Genomic DNA, 23,848 nt, shown 5'->3' on the forward strand with positions numbered 1-23,848 from the left:
AAGGACCCGCTCCTCTGGCTGATGTTTGATGATGTCCTTTTTGTTTCTGTCTCAACGATGTGCTTCCAGCACTAGTCACAGAAGGGACAGGAGGAAGAGGCTGTTGGGATGTGGATGCCGGGACCCAGGGTGTGGGAACCGACCTGGCGGTTTCTGATGCGGGGGAGAAGGTATTGTGAACTGACTTGTTAGTAAATGGCACCGGTAACTTTGTGTAATAAAACAACCTCAGCTCCTGGTCTGTCCTCGGCAGTGAATAGTCTGCAAGTGTTTTCTGCATTGTTCTCCATTTCAGTATTCGTACTTAAACTTCCTACCTTTTTTCTTAAAATGTTCTTGCTTTTCCGATATCGTGTAGGTGTAAACCAAGAAACAAATGAAAAGTTATTAAAAAGATTGAAAACTCAAATGTTTATTTGTGTGTCTGCGCTCTTGCTTCTGGTCTCACTTTCCGCCCTGCAAACCTCCAGCTTTTCACCCAAGACATTGAGTACCTCTTGGCTGAGAGGTGGTCCTGGGCTTGCAGGCCCTTATGCAACCGGGTGACGCCAAAGTGGCAGAAATAATTTTGACTTTGAAACGTCCTGGCGTCTTCACTTCCTTTTGCCTTCCTCTCCTTTCTGATTGTTTTCCTCTCACCACTCTTACTGTCGCCTGCCTTTTGGATAGTCTTGTAGTTACCCTAATCAGTTTTTGCTTCGTGACATCACCTTTCCTTAGTACGTACTATACACATAGGTTACAACACAGTCTTTTAAAATGAAATTTCCTATTAACATCAAATGAAACTGAGATGTCGGAGAGAGATGGGGAATAAGAACATGATTCTGGGAGGTGGCTAGTGGGCCTTCCCAGGGTTATCTGGGCCCAAGAGTTACTGTATCTAAAATTGAATTAGGTACATTACAGATACCACAGTGTGTTAATGTGGGAAAATGACATATGTCAGATCTTTATGTAAATTATGTAACATTTTGTATTTCATAGATATTTTTGTGTATATTACATATGACTGAGAAATCAAAGATATTGTAAGAGCCATAGAAAAGATGGCTGTGATTTAGTGTTTTTTCAAACTTCAAAATGAATATAGTCATTAGATTTCACTCCACTTGTTCTGACTGTAAGCTCTCTAAGTTCTTTCATCTTAAAACATTCCTGCTCTTCTGCTGTTTTCAGGGCAAACTTGACTTTCAAGTCTAGTTTCCAGCTGCTTTTTTTGTTATTAGAGGAGGGAAGTAGGGGAAGGGCTGATTAGTTTTGAATGGAAAGCTGAGGTGGCTTCCACCCCTAAAGTCCTCCCCTTCCATGATTCAGTCCCAGGTAAGAGAGGAGGTGTCCAGGTTCCTCTCTGGATGAACCTACCTGGAAAATTTTGCCATTAATAAGACATTTTGAGAAATGAATTGACCTATAGAGCAGAATCATTTGAAATCACACTTTAAAGAAGTATATGATGGCTGTTTTGTAATTATCTTTCTTAATATGGTAAGGTTTTAAAAGAAGCATTTCTGAAAAAATTTTTCAAAATTTCAGATTTGTAACCCAAATGTCAAAATATCCCATGTGTAAAGCACCTAAATGCAGCTAGGCACATTGCCCACAAGGTGGCGGGCCAACTCCATTAAAAAGATGACAATTCAAAATTCCTGTCTCCTATCAAGCTTAGTGGGTCTTGGGAATAGGTGACTTCGTGTGGCATAATCCAACTAATTTCTGTGTTTCTAATTTTTATAGAGTATAAAAATTATGTCCCATACAATCTTCTTACAAACGCAGTGGAGTGTAGAGCAGGGACAAAACCAGAAGAGTGGAGAGAACTCCAGAATTCACTATGGAACGGGGAGTTCTCGGCTCTTGTTACCTTCCCGAGGGTGGGGCACAGCTCTAATGAATAAGCTGCATCTCCTTTCCCATCATTTGTCCTTCCCCTGTTCAAGATGCTGCTTGGTAGTGAAAGCTTTCATGGGCAGTGTGGGGTGAGGAGTGAGGGGGTAGGGAGAAAAGGCCGGGCTAGCTCATCACAGTGGCCTCATCAGCCTGAACTAATTGAATGTAACAAGTTTCATGTTACCTGAGAACTGTTCCTTGAGGTTTGATTTAAAGCTGCTCAGACAAGACCACAGGTGGTGTGTAGGCGGCTGCAGGCCCTTGGGAGGCAGCAACTCTGAGGATCCCCGCAGTGTGATGTGTGGAGGACACAGTGGCTGCTCACTCTTTATCTATAGTATGGCATGTGCGTGTCCATTACACTCCAAGCAGCCCTCTTAGGTTTGCAGACACAGCACTGAATACACAGATGAAATCTTGCTACTCCTTGGCTTGCATCCTAACGAGAGAAAAGAGACAGTGAACAAACAGACAGATGTTGCATTCTGAAAACTGGAAGCCCTCACTGTGCACATGTGCTCTCAATGTGTGCAGTGGAGACGCAGGGAGTCAGGTAGAGATCCACCCCCCACCCCCCCAAGGAGCACATGGTCTCCTGTGGCCTTGTTCACAGCCTCTGCTGCCAGGGCTTCTCCTAGGTGCCCATACCTGGGCCCCAGGCGCGCTCAGCGGGAGGATGCCAGCCGGCTGAGTGCTGTTCTTTGCACTGCCTCTGGGTCTGGTTTCTCCTCCCAGCCAGCGGCAGTTATGACTTCCCAAATCTCGAAGTGAGTTAGAGACTGGGCATTGATGACCTGTAGTTTCCAAGCCTGGCCTCCAGGATACAAGCCTGGCCCGAGAGACTAGCCTGGGTGCAGAGAGCACCATTTACAACATGGTGTGCATGAGGTACATGTGGTCACTTTGAGCCTGCAGCGCTCCCCGAGCATCTTCCCTGGGTGTCTGTCTTAAGGGAGGGCTGAGTGCATCTGGAAGGAAGTGGCCGTGCAGCTCAGATACCAAGGCTGTCCAGGGGGGACTCTCTCTCATCTGGTGGTGGTTGAATTCTATACACTTGGCTTTCTGGGAGGAAACAGTCACTATGGAAGAGTTTTAGAGCGAGAGCAGTGATTTCCCTGAGGTCATAGACTGTGGAACAATGCAGTGCAGCCTTTTAAGAGTGGAGTGAGTGTTCATTTTCTTTATGTTTTTATGTATTTTAGGTGGAATATAGAAGTTTCCCAGGTTCTTTGCAGTCAGAGGTGAGCTCTGCATACCTTAAATATGTCATCATCCTTTCTTTGTTTGTGCATAATGAATGCTTTTTCAAAAATTTGACACTCACAATCTTATTTTTCAGATTATACAAGCAATACAGAATTTAACTCGTCTCTTATATAGCCTTCAGGTAACTATGCTCTGACCCTGTGAATGTTTTCCCTCATGCAATTCACTTTATTTGATGAGTCCCAGACTTTAAAATTTAGAACATTTGAGAGGTAATGAATGATCTTAAAAGAACACCAACCCTCCACCTCTACCCCAAGTGTAACTCTGCTGATGGTTTGAGCTTCACCTGGTTTTGTAATCACGAGGCATCACCATTACTGTAGTTTATATACCATTCTTCTCTGAAACCATAAAACAGTTCATATCTTTAAAAAATATTGATGAATATGATCTGGCTGGAAGTTTGCAATGAAACTCTTAAGTGAGTGTAGTATGACTTCACATTTTCTGGTGAAAACTTAAATTCACACCTAAACTCTTTTCACTCCCACATGTGGCCTTAGGCCTTTGGGGCAGTCAGTAATTCACATGCTCCTCCAGTGTTTGCTTGGCTCATCCACCTCACATTTATTGAGTACCCTCCCCGAGCCAGGCACTGTGATGAAGACTGAGCACAAAAGGGCAAGTGGTCCACAGAGTCTACCATCAGATGGCTCCCTGTCTGTCCAGGAAAGACAGGCATCCTAAAAATGAGGGCTCGGGGGCTGGATGATCCCCTGAGTCCTGCATAAGAGAGGCGAATACATCCAACTGCTTAATTTGTGAGTTGAAAAATATTTTAAAATGATGTGAAAGCAATGTTTATAGACAAATTTATAGAAAGATCTTGATACATGTAAATAAAATGACTTGTGATTCTGTGGAGAGAATTACTGTTGTCTGGGGGTATGTATCCCTCCGGTTTTTAAAAATCATTTTATGTGTACCCTCGGAGCCTGTACCTCTCTCTGTCATCAGTTGTCTCTATAGCACAATTGTTAATGGTTGTATAATATTCAGGTCTATGGGATTAATCCATTTCTCATAGTTTATGGCTTCCCTGGTGGCTCAGATGGCAAAGAATCTGCCTGCGATGCAGGAGATCCATGTTCGATCCCTGGGCCAGGAAGATCCCCTGGAGAAGGGAATGGCGACCCACTCTAGTATTCTTGCGTGAAGAATCCCATGGACAGAGGAGCCTGGCAAGCTACAGTTCAAGGGGTCACAGAGTCAGATGCCACTGAGTGACTAACACATACACACAGTTTATACTTTCCTGTTAATAATACCAGAGAGCACGTCTTTGTGCACTGACCTCTTTGAACATATCTGAGTGTGTCCTTAGGATGAATTACTGAAATCAGTTTTTGAGGTTTTTGAAAGACATTGTCAAAATAATTAGCACCCCTCTCTACTTCTCCTCAATTTAAAATAAGTCAAGGTAGCTCATGACCTTAATTTGCATTTTTTGGTTACTACTGAAATTAAACTCCCCCCCACACTGGTTTATTGTCATTCAGATTTCATATCTTAAATCTGTTGACTATTAAAAGAAAATTAAGTCTGATACTAAGTTTTCATCAGAAAAGATAGTCATCCTACATTGCTGTTTTGTTATTGAGTCAATACTTTGGCTGCATCAAGATGTCTTTGATGTTCTATTGATCATCTGCCTATTCTTGATCTAGTACCATTATCTTATCTATTAAGATTATTAAGATAAGTACCACTCTTTCAAATATCTGAATGTTCTTTCATAAAAGCTTTTAAATCACTCTGGCAAATTTCTTAAACTTATACTGAGAGAGTTTAATTAAAATATTACTATATTTATGAATTAAGTTGGGGAAAATTGGCACTTTGGCAATAATTGGTTCTCTTGACTGAGAATATGTTATTTTATGTTCTGTTGGAAATCTCTGTAATTGTCTTGATGTAGGTACTTTTTTTCTGCTAAATTTATTCCTGGATATTTGTCTCTGTTCCTATTGTGAACAGAATATTCTTTTTTTCATTATGTTTCCCCAATATCGGTTGCTGGTATAAATACAAGTATTGAATTTTTTTTTTTAATAGGCCAACTCATTGAATTTTTATTTTAGCAGGGTTTTTTTTTTTTTTTTGACTCTTTGGAGTATTCAAAGTAGAAAGTAAAAAATTGAAAGTAATGGTATTACGGCTACTCTTAAATAATTAAATTAATTTTATTTTCTTGACTTCCTCCTCTGGTTAGAAATTCTGAAATGTCTTAATAGTGGCCATAGTAATATTAAATAGTAAATAATAGTGGCCACCCTTGTCTTATTCAAGATTTAGTGGGACTACCTTTAATGTCTTACATTAGATATGTTGGTCTCGGGTAGATGTTCTTAGAGATTAATTTCTCATATAAAACAAACATTCTTTCTTGTACATTTTAACTGAGAAGGAACACAGCGTGAGTGCAGTTCGTTAACTTTTGGGAGATGAAAACCCTGAGTGTCCCAGCTGGTTTGCCCGGTGGAAACAACTCACAAGGTTCTGTCTGTCTAAGTGCAGCCCTCTGTGGATTCAAGGTTCAGAAAAGCTGGGTGACCTAAATGACCTAGTTTTTGCAACATTAGGTTGAAGCAAATAGCAAACTCTATAGTGTGTCCTCTTAACCAAAGCTTTTGAGCTGGCTTAAGGGTATGTGCTCTGAAAGATTTCTGTTCATGGCACAGTCATCTCCTTTGAAGCTGAATCTCTTCTGCATGATTAAAGTTTTTTACATAGCATTTTTGAATCAGATGAAAATGAAATTTGATCCCTATGTTAGAAGAATAGAGTTAGAGATGAGGTACAGGCAAGACAAAGGAAAAGACACACTTCAGCAGAGAAAAGTTGAGAGAGACAGTATATGTGTACAACTAAATTACTCTGCTGTACAGCAGAAACTAATACAACATTGTAAAACAACTATAGTTCAGTATAATTTAAAAAAAGAGAAAGAGAGTGAACTGGGAATTTTCCTAAGCTTGAAAAGTAAGTGCTGTTCTCTGTCTTACATGTAGACATAAACTTTAAATATGCAGATGAATATCCAATCTTCAGATTTCACCCCTATGCTACAGAAGAGAGTTGTTTTATCCCAAATGTTAAGTAGATGAAAAATACTTCATGTTAGTGTTTAATTAGTCTAATTGTAATCGTTACCTGAGAGTTACCATTGCCGGAAGTTTTGGCATATAGAATATTGGATTTGTTGGTTGGTTTGTTTTACTCTGCTGATGCCCTTAGGAATTGTTAGAATTAGCTGGTGATATACAGTCTACAGTTTGCTTTAGCCAGGTCAGCAGAGTCCTGAATGGCTTATTATTTCATATTTAAAGACCCAAGTTATTAGGACCTATTTTCAATGGTATCACTGTTTTCTTTATAATAACCACTGAAAGACATTAATCAAATACTCATGTGAATTTCAATTTTTAATTGATTTTCACATTTAGAAACATTTCATTTCAAAAGATGGATACATTTTTGAGTCTTGTTCCAAAACAAATACTAATTTAAAGTATACTTTAATTCTTTAATCTGCAAGAGTATAGGAAACTGCTGACTTAAAGAACTGATGGTCAAATCCCCACCTTCTCAGCACCTGTTACATGGATAGCTTTTTAAATTTTTAGGAAAGGAAAATGAGAATTTATCCCTTGGATGGTAATAATTTCTCATAACAAGTCACAGGACACACACATACCCAGTCTGTGGCTATTTTCAATTTGTTCCTTCTCTGTTTCTTTGTGCTTTCAATGGGAACTTGTGAAAATAAAAGCTTCCAAGGGCACTCACATTTTTTTGTTTTGTTTTATTTTGTGGAATCCTTCTAAAAGTTGGCAGTTACTTCCTGTGATACTGCCAAACTTTTAATAGGTAGATACCATAACTCAAAGACAATTTTTTTTTTTAATTTGGTTGGTAATTTCCTCTGAGTTTTAGAGTATCTATGTCTCTGTAATCATTCCAGCCTCCTTTTACCATTCTGTCGAACAGATGAATTTCAGCTTAGTGTTTTGTGCGTGACCTTCCTGCTATAATACAAAGAAACAACAGTAATGAGACTCCTAAATATGATATTAACTGCTATGATAAAAAAGATTACTTAGCAAAGCTTCCAAATGGTTGACTTTTATATCTTCACATATGTCATATAGCTTAAGTAATTTCTGGTTGGAGACTCAAAAGGTACTACCAGATTTATATAGATTCTTAAGTTCTCCTGAATTATTGACTATCAAGACCTCAGAAGGATAATGTGGCACAGCACAGAAAGGCAGTCTTGTGAATTTATGGACTGAATTCTTACTCAGAACACTTGCTTAAATATTATCCAACAGCATCAACAAACCACATTTCCAAAGGAGGGAGAGAATATTCCTTTTGGGCTTTATTTCTTTTGTGTATACATCTCAGACTGTACCAGTAAGGAAATGCAGACAAGCCTGTCTGAAGTGCCAAGGCCAGTCTCGGGAGGTAACTTAGAGCAAGGGGAGCAGTGTTCAGAGAGAATCATTCGATCATACTTTCATGTGTAGAGGTGCTGCTAGCTCACTGTGTGGACAATACGGACGCCTTTGCTTTCTTGCCCTCTGCTTTGACAGGCCGCTTTGACCATTCAGGATAGCCACATTGAGATCCACAGGCTGGTTCTCCAACAGCGGGAGAGCCTGGCCCCGGGCCCCGCGTTCCGAGGCAGCCCCTTTCAGGACCAGGAGAAGTCCCGCAGCCTGGAGAAGCAGCGGGAGGAGCTGGCCGACACCCACAAGCTGCAGCTCCAGTTCCAGCAAGACCAGCACCGCTGGCTCCGCAGGTGCGACCAGCAGCAGCGCGAGCAGGAGGCCCGGGCCAGCCGGCTGCAGGAGCGCGAGAGGGAGTGCCGGGCGCAGGAGGAGCTGCTGCTCAGGAGCCGGGGCGAGCTGGACCAGCAGCTCCAAGACTACCAGCAGAGCCTGGAGCGGCTGCGCGAGGGCCAGCGCCTGGTGGAGAGGGAGCGGGAGAGGATGCAGGCCCAGCAGAGCCTGCTGCGCCACTGGAAGCACGGGCGGCAGAGCAGCCTTCCCGCCGCGTTTTCTCCAGGAGCCCTGGAGGTACGGGACTCTTGTGCTCGCAGAAGCAGAGAGTAAGACGGCTTCAGTCATGGTGGTTTTGGAGCCTTTGAACACACATCTGTCTTTTTGCTGCTCATGTAAGAGCTCGCAAGAGTTACTCGATGTGTAGGGAGCAAGAGCTGGGAACTTCCAGAGACAATACCCATGCATCTTGACATATGCACATTTGAAAAGTCTGGGTACTTCTGGATCATGGGTTCATGGTACTCATGATAGATGCCCTCGATACCAAGGGAAGCAATACAGAATTGCGTTGTCCCAGTTAGGCGAGTTTTGTCCTGGAGTCTCCCTGAGCGAGTGTGTTTCACGTCTGAAGACGGATGTGCTCTGGTCTTCAGAGTTCTGTAGAGATTTACCTTTCGGTGGATCATTAGCTAAGAACGTGCACAGGTACTGAATTTAACAAGTATACTACCTATTATTCCAAGCTTATTCTCTTTTTTGTAACTTTGACCTAAAATGAAAGTGAAAGCCTCTCAGTTGTGTCCGACTCCTTGGACTGTAATCCTTGGAAATTCTCCAGGCCAGAATACTGGAGGGGGTAGCCTTTCCCTTCTCCAGGGAATCTTCCCAACCCAGGGATCAAACCCAGGTCTCCTGCATTGCAGGTGGATTCTTTACCAGTTGAGCCACAAGGACCTAGTAAATTCAAAATCCATTTTTCACCAGTGGCCGTTAACATGAGTAGTTTAACGTTTAGTCAGAATAAAACCTTTGGAAAAGTTCCGTGTTTCATTTTGCACCCTCTTGAGCCACTCCTGACAATTTCATTTGTCCCAGGAGTTTACTTTTCTGTACTGTGTGCCCATAGATACTTTTTAATGATAGGATATAAAGTTGTAGAAGTTGATCAGCTTATAAGAATGATCTGTGTTATTTTCCTTTCTAGTTGGCTAAATTATATTTGTTGCAAATACCTTACTATACATGAATGTTTTCGACTTTTATTTAGCAAAAGTGAGAATGCTATTCCCTCAAAGTAGAAACATTTTAATGACAGTGAACACTACTGCACGTGTTTTTTCATTTGATTTGTATTTCTTTTAAGATATGCTATGTTTTGTTAATTGAAGTTTTTGGTACTGGCTTATTAAAAGAGGATGGGAGGAGGGAGTCAAGGGTAATATCCTCTACCATACTCATTAAAGTCTTGATTGCTAAATTCTGTTAGGAACAAATACTTTATAAAACTGGTGCAAATTGCTGAAGAAATTATTGTGTTTTTTCTTGCACAGGTAATGGAACTTAATCGATCTGAGACTTTACGTCATGAAAATTCATTCTTCATCAATGAAGCTTTAGTGCAAATGTCACTCAACCCTTTGAACAAACCGCCGCCACCAGGTATCCATCAGGATGCCGCTTACCCCCCAGGCATACCTCATTCTGATTTGGTAAGGACTACTGAAAATCAAGTAGACCTCAAGACGGACGTTTCTCAACCCTCAGATATCAACCATGAACTGTGGATAGCGGCTGGGGCCTGTCATCAGATACCCCCTCTCCACCAAAGCAGCAAGGATTCTTGTAAAAATGGTAATTAATACTTTACATGTCATCTGTGTAGTTTCCACAGGAAGCTGTTTCTCTGAGTGGTTGGCTCTTCTTTAGAGCAGATCGAAGTGGGCCCTGGAATGGAAATACATTGGTGCTGCTGAGCGGGAGTTTGCGGCATACACTTTTCTTTGGGGAAGTCTGGCTTCCATCGCTTGTGAGAATCGAGACAAGCTAGAGCATGGGTGGAGGGCTTAGAGGATGTCACCGAAATGTGAGAAGCAGACAGGGTTATCATATCTGTGGGTTAAATGATAACTTTCCCCTGAAAAGTGAAGCAACGTGATATTTATTCTTCACTGTAGACCTGACCACATCCTGATACATATCCTTGTTGACTCTCAGAAATAAAAGACAGGGACAGGGTTTGTGGTAGGGCTTTATTGTCTCTTGGGGCAATTTCCTACAACTTTAGTAAAGTCTTCTGTACTGCTGTTAAACACCCCAAATGAAACCGTTCACATCATCTGTCATTTTTTTTTTAAAGGTGTTGTGTCTCCTTAAGTACTTCATAATAACACAATTTGCTAATCCCATTGAAACATTTGTCACATATAAATGAAAGGCAGCTCGAGTTACCAGCTCCATGTGAATCCAAATGATTTAAATCTATGTCTATTATAAATTGTTTTCCGTGGGATATGAGGTAGGGAATGAGAAGAACTTGAAACCTCTCTACCGAAAAACAGATGGCATGCAATAGAATAAACAAATGGCTGGCCACATGGATGGGAAATAAATCACCGACAGCAAAATGTTTCAGAAACGTGGAACAAGCAGTGGTACAGGGACCCTCAGAATTGGATAGAGATCGGTTTCCATGCTTCATAGATGTGCTCAGCTTGTCTGGAGAGTAATTTGTCAGCAGCAAAAAGGTTTGAATGTGTCCAGCTTCTTGGAATTAGGGAGTAATAATTCTGACACTGTCCGGAGGTATGTCTATTACTAACCCAAATTGTATTAATTCTTCGCAGTGGATAATTCTTTACATTATTCGGTCACTGCTGTAACGTTTCTTGTCAACATATAAGAGAATGAAGTAGTTTTTTTATCATTTCAAATATTCTTTAAACAAAAGGGAAAAAAATGGAATAGTGAATTGAGATCTAAAACAGGGGCCAAATGTAGAAAATATAACCCCTCGAATATACTATCTTGCAGCTCTAATGTTGTAGAGACCATGCTGCAGAATGCCTTCTCCTGGTGCGGTTGCTTTGCTGTGTGCATTCATTAAGTTGCTATCTGCAGCGCTTTCTGTGTTGTCAGTGTGGTTTTGCATGCCAGCTTTGGGATAATTCAGAAACTCAGTTTGAGTTAAACCACATTCTGCTTTTGTTTGAAATATGTATTCCTACTTTTTCTGTATCTCCCATCTTTTTCTGTTGAGTTGTGCTTTAAAGTAGAAAGCTTTTAAACATTTGGCTGCCTGCTTGCAGGAGATAGAACATGTACTAAGGAAATAAACAGTGATTATATACAAAACCCAGTGTCTCCACATGTAAGGAATTAAATATAGCCAAGGAAAATGCTGAGAAAATGCGCTTCTGCTTCAGATATTGTGTCCAGTATAGGCCAAGGACAGTCAGAACATTGATAGAGCAAAATCAACTCTGGCCTTCCTCTCTCGGGAGCATCCTGGTGTGTGCAGGAAGGATTAGATCAGAAATGCAGTGTGGGCTGTTAAGCATTGGAGTTTTGCAACTAGTCAAAAAAACTCTATTTATGTTGGTTTACTTAAGCATGATAAGCAGTTTCTGGAGGATAGAGAATAAAGTCAGAGATTAGGAGGAGGTGATAGGCAAGTGGAATGAAAATTGGATAGATACTCTTAAGAGGGTTGTCAGGGCCAGATAAAATTGTTCGAGCCATTCCAGAGCTTTCACGGTTCTCAGAATCGAAAGTAGCTCAAAATAAGCCGCTGATGGTGGTCTTCACTGGACTTTTTCTGGGCTTTCCTTGCATGCCTTTGGAGGGGGCAGGAAGGGGGAAGCGGGGCGGGGGGAAGCTGGAAGAAATCAGTCCAGGCTGTGCTGGTGGAGAGGGGCCAGTCCACATGCTGGGATCCAGGACAGTGCTGTGTCGGCGTCCCCCGCTTTCACACTTGCTGCTCTATCGTGGGGTGAGTGGCCATCAGGGACCACTGCTCTCACTGACGGAATTTGCCTCTCATGTTCTTGGCTGGTGTTTGTGTTAAACGTGCATTTAACTGTGGTTTGATGTCATCAGTGGGCTATTTTCAGGCAACTCCCTAAAGAATCATTTGCTCTTTTGTCTGATCTTGTGTTGGGTGCCTGAGAGCAGCTCAGGTCAGTGGAAACGCGAATTTGTGAATTTGGGGAACAGTAAACGTAGTGGAAGAACAATGGGTGTAAATAAAACTCCTGAACACGTTTAGCTGTGGCCCAGATTGGAATTTTCATTTTGGTCGCTCAAGCCGACCTCATCAGACGTTTTCCTGTGCTCTTTGTGTTCTGCTTGCCACTGATTTTTCGGTGTCTTCATCATTACTTCCACCGGTGACAGTTACAGGACACTTAACCCAATCTGAAGCCCTGTGCTAAGGTTTTGTGTGGAGAAATCCACTTAGTACTAGCAACCACCCCCTGAGATGACTCTGTTATTGTCTCCATTTGAGGGGGAAATGGAGGCAAGAGAGGCTCAGTGATCTGTCCAAGGCCAGTAGCTGGTAAATAGCAGAGTTGGAGATGCACTGGGAAGACGGGTTCTAGAGCGCACGCACTGAGCTGCTACATTGTATGTTGTTAATGTCTGGAGTGCTGTTTTAAATTCTCCTTTTAAAAGAAGCTGGAGTAGAACTAGAATAAATCCTGTTGTAATGTCTTGGCAGGATATTAATGCTGAAGGCCTAGTTCTTTGTGGTTGTCATTGCTTTTGTTCCTTCCTTCTTTTTTTTAATATTACCATTTGGAAAATATTTCTAAATCATTTGGATTGTGGTGGTCAATGCTTGCATGAGTTCTGCGGATTTTCAGATTTCATGAATACCCTTTAGCTTCACATTGTTCCCTATCGGACACATTTTCTTAAGGATCGTTTGTGTCTCCAGTGTTCCCTAACAATAGCCCTGTGTTACTGGTAAACATTTTTTAAGGTAATACTTTATAAAGAGTGTTACTTTTCAGTTTTGGAAGTTGTCTCATGAACAAAATTCTTGATGTTTTAACATTAAATTCAAATTGGTATTTGATTTTATTTATAGTCGAAGAGATGCTTGGCTTATGAACGTAATCCGCACTCTTCTGAGGGACACTAGGCAAGACTCCAGAAAATTTGAATTTCTTTAAACAGTGTAGTCCCTATACGGCAATTGCTATATAAATGGCCCCATGAAATGCTTAACTGTATTACTCTTCTTAAAGGCAAAAATCAGCAAAACCCACCTTCTTTCTGTGCCGTTTTTTTTCCAGTTTTAGAATTCCAAAACTATTTACTCAGCGTCTCTGTTAGTTTATAGTTGTTGTTTAGTCACTAAGTTGTTCCCACTCTTTGCAACCCAGTGGACTGTAGCCACCAGATTCCTCTCTCCATGAGATTTCCCAAGCAAGAATACTGGAGTGGGTTGCCATTTCCTCCTCCAGGGGCTCTTCCTGACCCAGGGATCAAACCCACGTCTCCTGCTGCACCTGCATTGGCAGGCAGATTCTTTACCATTGAGCCACCTGGAAAGCCCATAGTTTATATTTGCCTTTTCCATTAATCAACAGAGAAAATATGGTATGATAATTAATCTGAAATATTCTTAGTCTCCCCTTTCAGTTATATTTTTATCTGTACCTCAATATTTGCAGGTTACCGAAAAATTCCTTTTCAGCAAATCATAATTTTTCTATAATGTATATGATAAAACTTAAATTGAGAACCAGATTTCAGGCATTAGTCACATAGTTGACTTTGGAAAAAGAATAACTTTATTAAGTTTGAATTCCAGAAGAGTGTTTCCCTTTACTACATGTTAGAATTTAGTGCCCATCAAAATATTTTCAGATTCAAAGCATTGTATTCAGAATATTTCGTCTTGGCAGTGTTGTCATGTTTTTTTTAAACACAGCTGTGTTAAGCTTTCAGTGACTTTTTTTTTCTGACATATGGAAATATAATAGAAAATTTCCAAATAAAAGCTATGCTGTAGTTAGTATTTAATAGTCTTTAAGAAGTGAGTAGGTGATAATTTCTAACATTTAAAAAATATTCTGTAATTCAGAAATGGGTACCTTATTTGTGTATTCTGTGTGAAAAGAAGCTTTTGCCAAAGACCTACAGGCGATTTCCCATCAGCCTGAACCTGGCACTAGATAGTATAAACTTCAGTGACAAAGAGGTATTTGAAAAGGTGGGTGTATTAGTTCGCTAGAGCTGACAGAATAATGGAGAAGGCGATGGCACCCCACTCCAGTATTCTTGCCTGGAAAATCCCATGGATGGAGGAGCCTGATGGGCTGCAGTCCGTGGGGTCGCGAAGAGTCGGACACGACTGAGCGACTTCACTTTCACTTTTCACTTTCCTGCACTGGAGAAGGAAATGGCAACCCACTCCAGTGTTCTTGCCTGGAGAATCCCAGGGACGGGGGAGCCTGGTGGGCTGCCGTCTATGGGATCGCACAGAGTCGGACACGACTGAAGCGACTTAGCAGCAGCAGCAGCAGCAGCAGCTGACAGAATAAAGCACCACAGATTGGGTAGCTCAAAGAGAAGTTTCTTTGCTTGCACTTCTGGAGGCTGGAAGTCCAAGATCAAGATGTTGGCAGGATTTGTTTTTCCAAGGCCTCTCTTGGCTTATAAGAGGGTTGTCTTCTCCCTGCCTTCGCATAGTCTTCCCTCTGTACAAATCTGTGTTCAAATTTCATCTTAAAGGACATCAGCCATGTTGGATCAGGGCATACGTTAGTGACCTGACTCATTTACTTCTTTGAAGGCTCTATCTTCAAATGCATTTTGAGGCATTGGGGGTTAGGACTTCAATATCTGAATTTGTGGAGGGGGTTACAATTCTGCCCTTAACACAGGATAAATTATTATTTTCTCTTTGCTATTTTTAGGCGCCATGAAGCTTTAATTAAAAAAAAAAAAAAACCAAAGTTGAATTGTAATTTAACTACAGTATGAACTTAAAAAAAAGAGAAATTTTTAAAAATGCAAAATAATAAAATTGTGATAAATATCTATATTCTTTATAGATATAGGTATGTGCTATCAAGCCTCTGTCAACACAGTGAAGGTGAAAGTGTTGCTCAGTCCTGTCTCACTCTTTGCAACCCCATGGACTGTAGCCCACCAGACTCCTCTGTCCATGGGATTCTCCAGGCAAGAGTACTGGAGTGGGTTGCCATTTCCTTCAACACAGAAATTAGGGCAAAAGATGTCTATAAATTCATTAGGATATTTTTCCAAACCTAGACCTTAATTAAATAGCTTTGGGAATTTTGAACTCTCTCTATGATTGGGAGAGAATCAGATGCCTTTATTTTGAATTGCTTAAATAAAACCAAATCTGAAGGGTTGAGAATATTCGTATGGCATGAAATTATTATATCTATATCTATGAGAGTTCGTAGAGGTCAAAACTGGGAAATTATTGATCAACTCTTTATCTTTTTTTCTAGAATCTTGGCTATCACTTTGGTTAACATTTTAAGGGAAACCATAATACTGCTTGCTCTCGGTCATCCGTGTCATGACAAGAGTATAAACAGCTGGGCTCAAAGGCTTAATTTTAATCTTCCTCACTGATGGGTGGAGGTGATTGACTTTCGCCTTCTGCGGATTTTGTACCAGGAATGGGAAACATGCCATTTGCTTGTAGAGCCTGGTGAGCCGTGGGTGCTGGCTGCCAGCTTCCTGATTGCATAGTTCTCTGGGGGCAAGTTGGCTGTGTGAGCCATCTGGGCCAGGGCCATCCTGCTGCAGTGAGCAGAGCCCAGCACACAGCAGGAGATCGAAACCAGCAGGTGGGTGGGTTCCCAGGCAGCCAGCCAGCCGTGGGGCTGTCTGTTCTTCCCCGCTGAGGTTCCAGGCTGGTTTGAACAAGCTGCTGAAGTGGGAGCCTACTCTGTGTGAAGGATTCCAGGGGTTAGGCCTGACCTTGGGTCATCCTTAGCTGAAATAAAAGAACACCCCACATGCATCTACGTACATACATTTATGTGCAGACACAAGTTTGTGGTCTATGGCTTGCATATTTGACCTCTGTAGTACAGTGTGGCTTTATTCTCAAAGTGATTAAGGGTTGGGTTTGGAAGGAAAGTTTGTAATCAATTTTGTACCAAACTGGCCTGTAGGATAAGGCCTGCTCCTGTCTGTCTCTGTGACTCCTGGGACAGTGACCCAAACTGGGCAAAGAAAGCATCACACTTTTCACAAATCCCAATCTGGGGACTGTCTACTCCCTCATCCCTACCCATCCAACCATGAAAATTTCATTTTTAGGGCTTACTTAAGATGTTGGGTGTTCCACTAAGGACTGATGTTTCGTGTTTACCCAAGAAAAATGTGACCATCTGGTTCAGTGTGGGTGGCGGACTTTGCCTTACAGGACCACATAGTGAATGCTTGGGTCTTTTTCAGGCCATTGGTTTTTGTTGCATATAGTCACTCTGCCTCTGTAGCTCAAAATCAGTCATAGAAAATACATTAAGAATGAGATAAACTGTGTTCTAGTAAAATTTTATTTGTAAAAAATAGATAGTCTAACTTGTTTTATCGTTTTCACTTAAATTGAGGAGGTTATATTCCTCCTGGCTTGAAATTAGTCCGTTGAAATTAGTAGTATAATCTTACATGGCACTTCATGGCATTTAAAACGCAGTTGAATTCATGATCTCATATGTCCTTTACAAAAACCTTGTGTGTTGGTGGTTGCTGTCTCTGTTTTTCAAAGACAACTTTTCCTTTTCACTTTCTATTCATTCAGTCCCTGTGAGCAGATGAATTTGGAAAAATGGGGTTAAGTGTACTGGATGGAATTAAGGCCAATGGATTGAAACCCAGGGAGACTTTTCCCCCAACTCCAACTCCTTAAATCCTGTGATGGTGTTGAGGAGAGCCCCCTCTAACTATGAGGCTTATGAGAAATGAGATGCCATGGGTGGGGTTGGCTGCTAGAACCATGGTTCTAACAGTTTCTGCAAGAGAGCAATAAAACAGAGGAATCCATTCCTCTGCTCAGACATTCTGATTTGGTCGGACTTGAATGGGCCTGCAAATCTGTATTTCTAATGTTCTTCTTAGGTGGTTCCGAAGCAGCCATCCTGTTAGCTTTCCCTGAACTGCCAACCTCAGTGCTGGGCTTGATGTTAAAGAACCCCAGTTCAAATGTTAACTCAGGCTCCTATGCCTGCTGGGGTGATTCCTAAGCCTTAATTCCTCATTTGTACAAAAGAGAAGTGTTAGCAGAACTTAAAAAAAAGTGCCAAGCATGTTCTGGGTCCACTGAACTTCAGCTTTATCCCCACCTGGCAGAAATAATTCATTGTAATTGTGGTTCAGAGGTGGCTGCTGATAGAAATGAAAATGTCTCTTGGTGGCTCAGATGTAAAGGATCTGCTTGCAATACAGGAGACCTGGGTTCAATCCTTGGATCAGGAAGATCCCTGGAAGGAGGGAATGGCTACCAACTCCAGTATTCTTGCCTGCAGAACTCCATGGACAGAGGAGCCTGGCAGGCTACAGTCCATGCGGTCACAAAGAGTTGGACACAGCTGAGCAACTAACACTTTACTTTCCTGAATGACAGTAGGAAGCCAGTAGTTTCAAATACAATTTTTTAAAATGTAAATTGGGGAAGTTTTTACTCAGAATGGAAATATAATAGGCTATAAAGGGTTAGCTCCTCTTCCATATTGGCCTAAGAAGAAGTGTTTGTTAGTTTATTACCAGAACTATCTTAGGGAAAAGTCACAGCATTTTGTTTCCCTTTGTTCCTCTCTGTAGAGAAAGAAGTTACATCAGTCAGCCATGTTTTCAAAACCAAATGTAAGAGACATTTGGCAACAAGACTGAACATCTCAATTTGGGATGCAGAGCTTCCATATCTACAGAACACCCAACCCTCACTGGCTGCATTATATAAATGGTTGCATTACATCAATATATCCCCAGGAGAACTTATAGTAATAATTGAGTTCCCTGAATAGGCTTTCCGCCCAGAAAGAAAATGTTAAGAATGCCCAATAGGAATATTATGGTTTAAATCATTTTCCCTTTTAAATTTAAAAATTGTGTTCTGGTTTATGACCTTAATTTCTTTTTGAGTTCAGTTATCCTGAATTGATTTGTTGTTGTTAGTCCTGGATAAACTGAGAAAAATCAAGGCTCAGAATCACCAGGAAGCACCCCTTATTAGCACTTCTCATAATTTGAATCAAAGACATGTGTAATCATTATTAGAGAAAGGCAATGGCACCCCACTGCAGTACTCTTGTCTGGAGAATCCCATGGACGGAGGAGCCTGGTGGGCTGCAGTCCACGGGGTCTCTAAGAGTTGGACACGACTGAGCGACTTCACTTTCTCTTTTCACTTTCATGCATTGGAGAAGGAGACGGCAGCCCACTCCAGTGTTCTTGCCTGGAGAATCCCAGGGACGGGGGAGCCTGGTGGGCTGCCGACTATGGGGTCGCACAGAGTCGACTTAGCAGCAGCAGCAGTAATCATTTATGTAAGGACTGCCTGCCTCACTGTAGAAGCTTCAAGGGCGCGGGGAACTCCATGTACCTCCTTTGTTAATTGCTCCATCACAGGCACCAAGCACACTGTTTGGCATGACGTGAATGAAGGAGTCAAGATCCACACTCTTTAGCAGAAATGAAAGCAACGTTTGGCTTGACTGAGGCATTGAGAGATGTTGAGGAAAGACAGCAGACGTGTGAGGTGTGATGGTAGTGAATACAGACGGACTAGACAAGTGCTTCAGGATAGCTGCCTGGATTGAGTGAGTTTGAAAACTTTTGTCAGGTGGGTGTATGTAAGATGGCATTTTTAAAATGTCAGGATAACTATATGATTGCTTGCCTTAAATACTTTTCTGGATGCTAAGTAGCACACTTGAACTAATACCAAGTCCGGGACATGGTGAAGGACAGCGAAGCCTGGCTAGGTGCAGTCCATGGGGTTGCAAAGATTTGGACACAACTGAGCTACTGAACAACTTTTTTCCTTCATTAATGTTGAAATAAATTTGTCTTCGAATGTATAGTCTCACTTTTGAGTTTGATATAGGTACTCTTTGTTCAACTCTGGAGAACATCTTTTCCTTTTTCCTTTTAGAATATTGTACGTATAGCCCCAGATGAATATGTGTAGCAAATGAAAGCTCAAAAAGTTAAAACATCTTCTCCATAAATGCCTTAATTTATTCTAAACAAGTGGAACTGAATTCATCCCTGTCATTTTAGAAAGACGGCATGTAAACAATTTTGCATTGAATTGTTATGTCAGTAACAATTAGTCAGCCTATCTGTTCACTGGGGTATTTCTTTTTAACCATAAAGTAGCTCGAACACCAGTAAATTAAACATGGGCAGCTAGCTCAGCATCAGTGAAACACTTTCTTAAACCTTTTTCCTTCTGCTAAATCCTGTTTAACAGTCCAGTGTATCTCCCCAGGCAAAGCCATTAGTGTTTATTTCATTAAGTACACTCCTAGAATGTGAACCAGTTTCCCTACCACCACCTTCTGCTCATCAGCTTTAAAATATTGCCTGAAAGATCACATATTTATTATCAGATCAGGACAGTCACTCAGTCGTGTCCGACTCTTTGCAACCCCATGAATTGCAGCACGCCAGGCCTCCCTGTCCATCACCAACTCCTGGAGTTCACTCAAACTCACGTCCATTGAGTCGGTGATACCATCCAGCCATCTCATCCTCTGTCGTCCCCTTCTCCTCTTGCTCCCCATCCCTCCCAGCATCAGAGTCTTTTCCAATGAGTCAACTCTTCGCATGAGGTGGCCAAAGGACTGGAGTTTAAGCTTCAGCATCATTTCTTCCAAAGATATCCCAGGGCTGATCTCCTTCAGAATGGACTGGTTGGATCTCCTTGCAGTCCAAGGGACTTTCAAGAGTCTTCTCCAACACCACAGTTCAAAAGCATCAATTCTTCGGCGCTCAGCCTTCTTCACAGTCCAACTCTCACATCCATACATGACCACAGGAAAAAACATAGCCTTGACTAGATGAACCTTTGTTGGCAAAGTAATGTCTCTGCTTTTGAATATGCTATCTAGGTTGGTCATAACTTTCCTTCCAAGGAGTAAGCGTCTTTTAATTTCATGGCTGCAGTCACCATCTGTAATGATTTTGGAGCCCAGAAAAATAAAGTCTGACACTGTTTCCACTGTTTCCCCATCTATTTCCCATGAAGTGGTGGGACCAGATGCCATGATCTTCATTTTCTGAATGTTGTAGTAATCTTAAAATTAAATATGATCACATCTTAAGAAATATATCCATTTGCTGTGCCCCAGACAGACTGAGAACACATAGAAAGGCACCTATGTGTTCTCAGATAGTCAGTTTCCAGAAACAGCTGGCTGAGGGGGTGAAGTCTTGTCCTGTTGTTCTGCTCAGACTTTGAGCCAGATGATAAATAAGCCAAGGCTGGGTTTTAATCTGTGGCGATGCTGATTTGCCATGGTAAATCACTGTAGAGTTTGTTTAGAGAAGGGGCCGGGGTACCCGTTCTCATCCTAAGCGAGATATTAATTCAATTTAGTTTGAAATGTTAATGCTTGGTTTGAAGGCTTACCTAAGGAAAACTGTGGTCTTGCAGAGGTTCCCAGTTCTGTAGGATAGGACTCTGAGCCTTTTTGCTAAATACTTTCACAGTGAGACTGTGCAAATTTAATTATTTTCATGGTGACTCTTCCATCGCTGTCTTTTCCATAGTTCTCTTTGTGCAAATTCCATTATACGCTACAGCTTTTTCTTCCTAAAACATAACATGCTGAATGTTGGGATTAATTATAGAATATTTGAATCATCTGCCAAAAAATACAGGAGACTCTACTGCTCAGGTGTATTGAGGTCCTTTTGTAAGGACTGTTGCTGTAAGGCATTGGAAGAAGCATTTACAAGCAAAACATTGGCAGAGCTTTAATTTTATTTAATGACCTGCTTCCTACCAGTGATCTTGGCACCCTGTGCAGTGATTTGCAATCAATTAATCACACAGGATGTTGTAACACTGCAGTAAGGGCCTTGCGCTGTAAGAGTCTCATAAATCCGCCAGCAACAAAAAGAGGAACTCTATGCTCAAAGCCCTCTCCACGCGAAACTCCAAATCAGGAGGTGATTTTAATGCTCTGTTTTCTAACATGTCCTCAGAAGCCTCAGTACTCCCTTGTAGGTTCTGAATTTTGATTGCTGTCTCTCAAAGACGGTTTGGGGTGTCGGTTTAGGAGTCTGTAAGGGTTCAGTTTAGACCAGTCATTTAGATGGGTGGGATTCTTTTTTTTTTAATAGAAAAAACACAATTATTGCAGGACAATTGCTCTACAATATTAGTTCTTCTGGATTGCTGGAAAAAACTATGGGTTTGGTTATTTTCCCTGAATTCTGGGCAATCGTGCTCAATTGTAATAGGTTGTATTTTTCAGAGTATTATAGGGGATGATTCAGAAAGGAAGCATGTTTTCATCCTGGGGATACACTGACATTTGCTAGAGGCAGATGGCAGAAGATGGGATGGTGAGATATTAGAAGTCACGGAGAAAGAGACTTTACATACTTGGCTTTGCCAAAAACTTCTGGAATCTGGGTGTTTAGTATCTTAGGCTTGTATTCTTGTCATTTCAGACGCACCCGTGAAGTTGGGCTATGCTGAATCTTTTTTCTTATTTTAGCATAGTAAATATGGAGCCATTAAATATTCTTAAAATTATATAAGCCTAAACTCTTGGATAGATATAGGTTGTGTTTTCTTGACTTGTTTCCATATGGCTTTGTTTTGGGGATGTTCTTATAACAAGAATATGGAATTGTGTAATTCTTAATGTATATTCCATCTGATTAAAATGGGACCTTCTTTTAAGAAGCTAAAGCCTTTTAGAGCTATATCACTTCCAGTGAGTACATTCAACTTCTGACTCTTGGTGAATTTATTCCTACCAAAAAAAGTCATCCTATTTTTGATTACTTGTAAATGTATCCAGATTGGCGTGATAGATTATACACAAAGCAGAGCTCATATTGTATTTTTAGGTGCTTGATGCTTCTGTTTAGCATGAGCTCTAAAATATACCCACAAAGTTTTGCATGTGCAGACTACTTTTCACTGGCACATAAATTGGAAGGAGAAAGCATAAGGATCGTTTGGGCCAAAATGTGATGGTCTGTTAGTCAGTGTGTAGTCATGAGGCCCTGTCCTGCATCTGGGCTCCAGTGTGAGGAAGTACGGTCACACACTGGTGTGTCCCCGAGGATTGTGAACTGAACCCCATCCCTCTTGAAAGGAGAACGCAGCAGGACTGCAAGGGAGAAGGCGTGTCTGGCTGCCTTTTAGGGTGCTCCACTCAACTACCTGCAAAGATTTTTTTTTTAATTTAGTTATTTTATGCTGAACAAGCAGCCCGAGGTAAAGCATTGTGAAAGATCAGATACTGCATTTGTCTTTAATGAGCTCCCTGTGCTCTGAGCTGGGTATGGACATGGGAGAAAAGCTTAAATCTGAACTGTGTAAGTGAAGTACTGGGAAAAATCATGTTAAAATGATCCTACTCAAAGAAGTTAGCGTTGCTCCTAATAAGACTATGGAGGAGTTTTTGCACATACTACTGCCAGTGAGATAAACTATTTCATCTTCAGATTAAAATATTTCCTCTTCAGATAAGAGATAGAGATATTAATACATAGAAATAGTGGATAGTTTTTAGAGATGATGATGATGATTGTTTTAGATTATTGGCTAACTTTGAGAATGTGTTCAGGAAAATTTCAGAAAATGTATTTCATGAAGGGCTTAATTAAATGACTGATGTAACCTAGACCCAGAAAAAAAATACTAGGGTGGAAGCCTGTCTAGCAATATCATTTTTGACCACAACGATCAAGACGAGACATACATTCATATCAGGAGAGTAGGTGATGTGTAGTTGTCTATCATCAGAGATGAAAAGATAAAGAATCTTCCTTCTCCCACTTCCTAAACCGAGTTTCAGCAAAAACTAGACTAAAATGATACTCTTCCAATGTAATGAACTTAAGGTACGGTTTCTGGTACTTCACTGTTAAATGAGGGGTTTGAATGAATGAATAAATGAATGATTAACAAGTGAATGCATGAAGGAATAAACTTGATTAATATTGAACAATGGAGCTGAGTGGCAGAGTGAAGATAGCAGGCCTGGGTTAGATTCCAGCTCTGTCATTTACCACCTGTGAAAACCTAAGCAAGTGTTTAAACTTGGTCTGTTTCAGTGTCCTCATCTATTAAATTGGACTTTTGATACTATCTGCTTTGTAGGAGGATTTTATAAGACCAAACATGTAGAATTCTGAGCACTTTGGAAGTTCTCAGTAGAGAAAAGGTATTTTCAGTAGACATAGTTATTGTCACTGTTATCTTTTAGCTTAAAGGAAGAATAAATCATTAGGAAGAGCGATCAGTCATTTCAGCCACTAGGTTACTTCCAAAATAGCTGCTCTGGGGACCGGAAGGACATATTATGTCTCGTTTGAGTCTTATCTAAACAGACACTTCTCAAAAAATGTTCCATAGAAAGTTCCCATAATCAGATGATACTGGGAAGTGGTGGTTTGGAGACTAAACAACTTCTTCAAAACTTTCATTGTGCTTATATGTACTGTGAATCTCCAAAAGTGGCACTTCCCAAACCTATTTAACCACAACATCCTCTTCTCCAGCCCAGAATCTTGCAGGGCTACTATTTCTTAAAATACACTAGGGGGAAAAAAAAAATAACAGTGATGTAAGTGGGTGTTGAAATAAATTCAATGTACATAGCACACCCTTCATTTTTTTCCCCCCTTAGGAACAATTGAAATCCAAACAACAT

At 41.1% G+C, this 23,848-nt stretch overlaps 1 protein-coding gene across 21 annotated transcripts in view; it reads left to right on the plus strand.

Annotated features, from left to right (window-relative positions):
- The window catches only part of ARHGEF28 (Rho guanine nucleotide exchange factor 28), a 342,857-nt gene that overhangs the window by 298,372 nt on the left and 20,637 nt on the right, over nt 1–23,848 (plus strand). For 20 of the 21 annotated variants that reach the window (XM_086362143.1, XM_086362150.1, XM_086362153.1 and 17 more), the window contains 5 exons: nt 70–170; nt 3,093–3,131; nt 3,230–3,277; nt 7,758–8,243; nt 9,500–9,800. In XM_086362143.1, the coding sequence (XP_086218269.1) occupies nt 70–170; nt 3,093–3,131; nt 3,230–3,277; nt 7,758–8,243; nt 9,500–9,800 (975 nt within the window). The remainder of the gene's footprint in view (nt 1–69; nt 171–3,092; nt 3,132–3,229; nt 3,278–7,757; nt 8,244–9,499; nt 9,801–23,848) is intronic. The other variant, XR_015148969.1, reaches the window with a different exon arrangement.

Source organism: Bos grunniens, chromosome 20, assembly GCF_055505025.1.
Source record: "Bos grunniens cultivar Pamir isolate PY7600 chromosome 20, Bosgru_T2T1.0, whole genome shotgun sequence".
Lineage (NCBI taxonomy): Eukaryota > Metazoa > Chordata > Mammalia > Artiodactyla > Bovidae > Bos > Bos grunniens.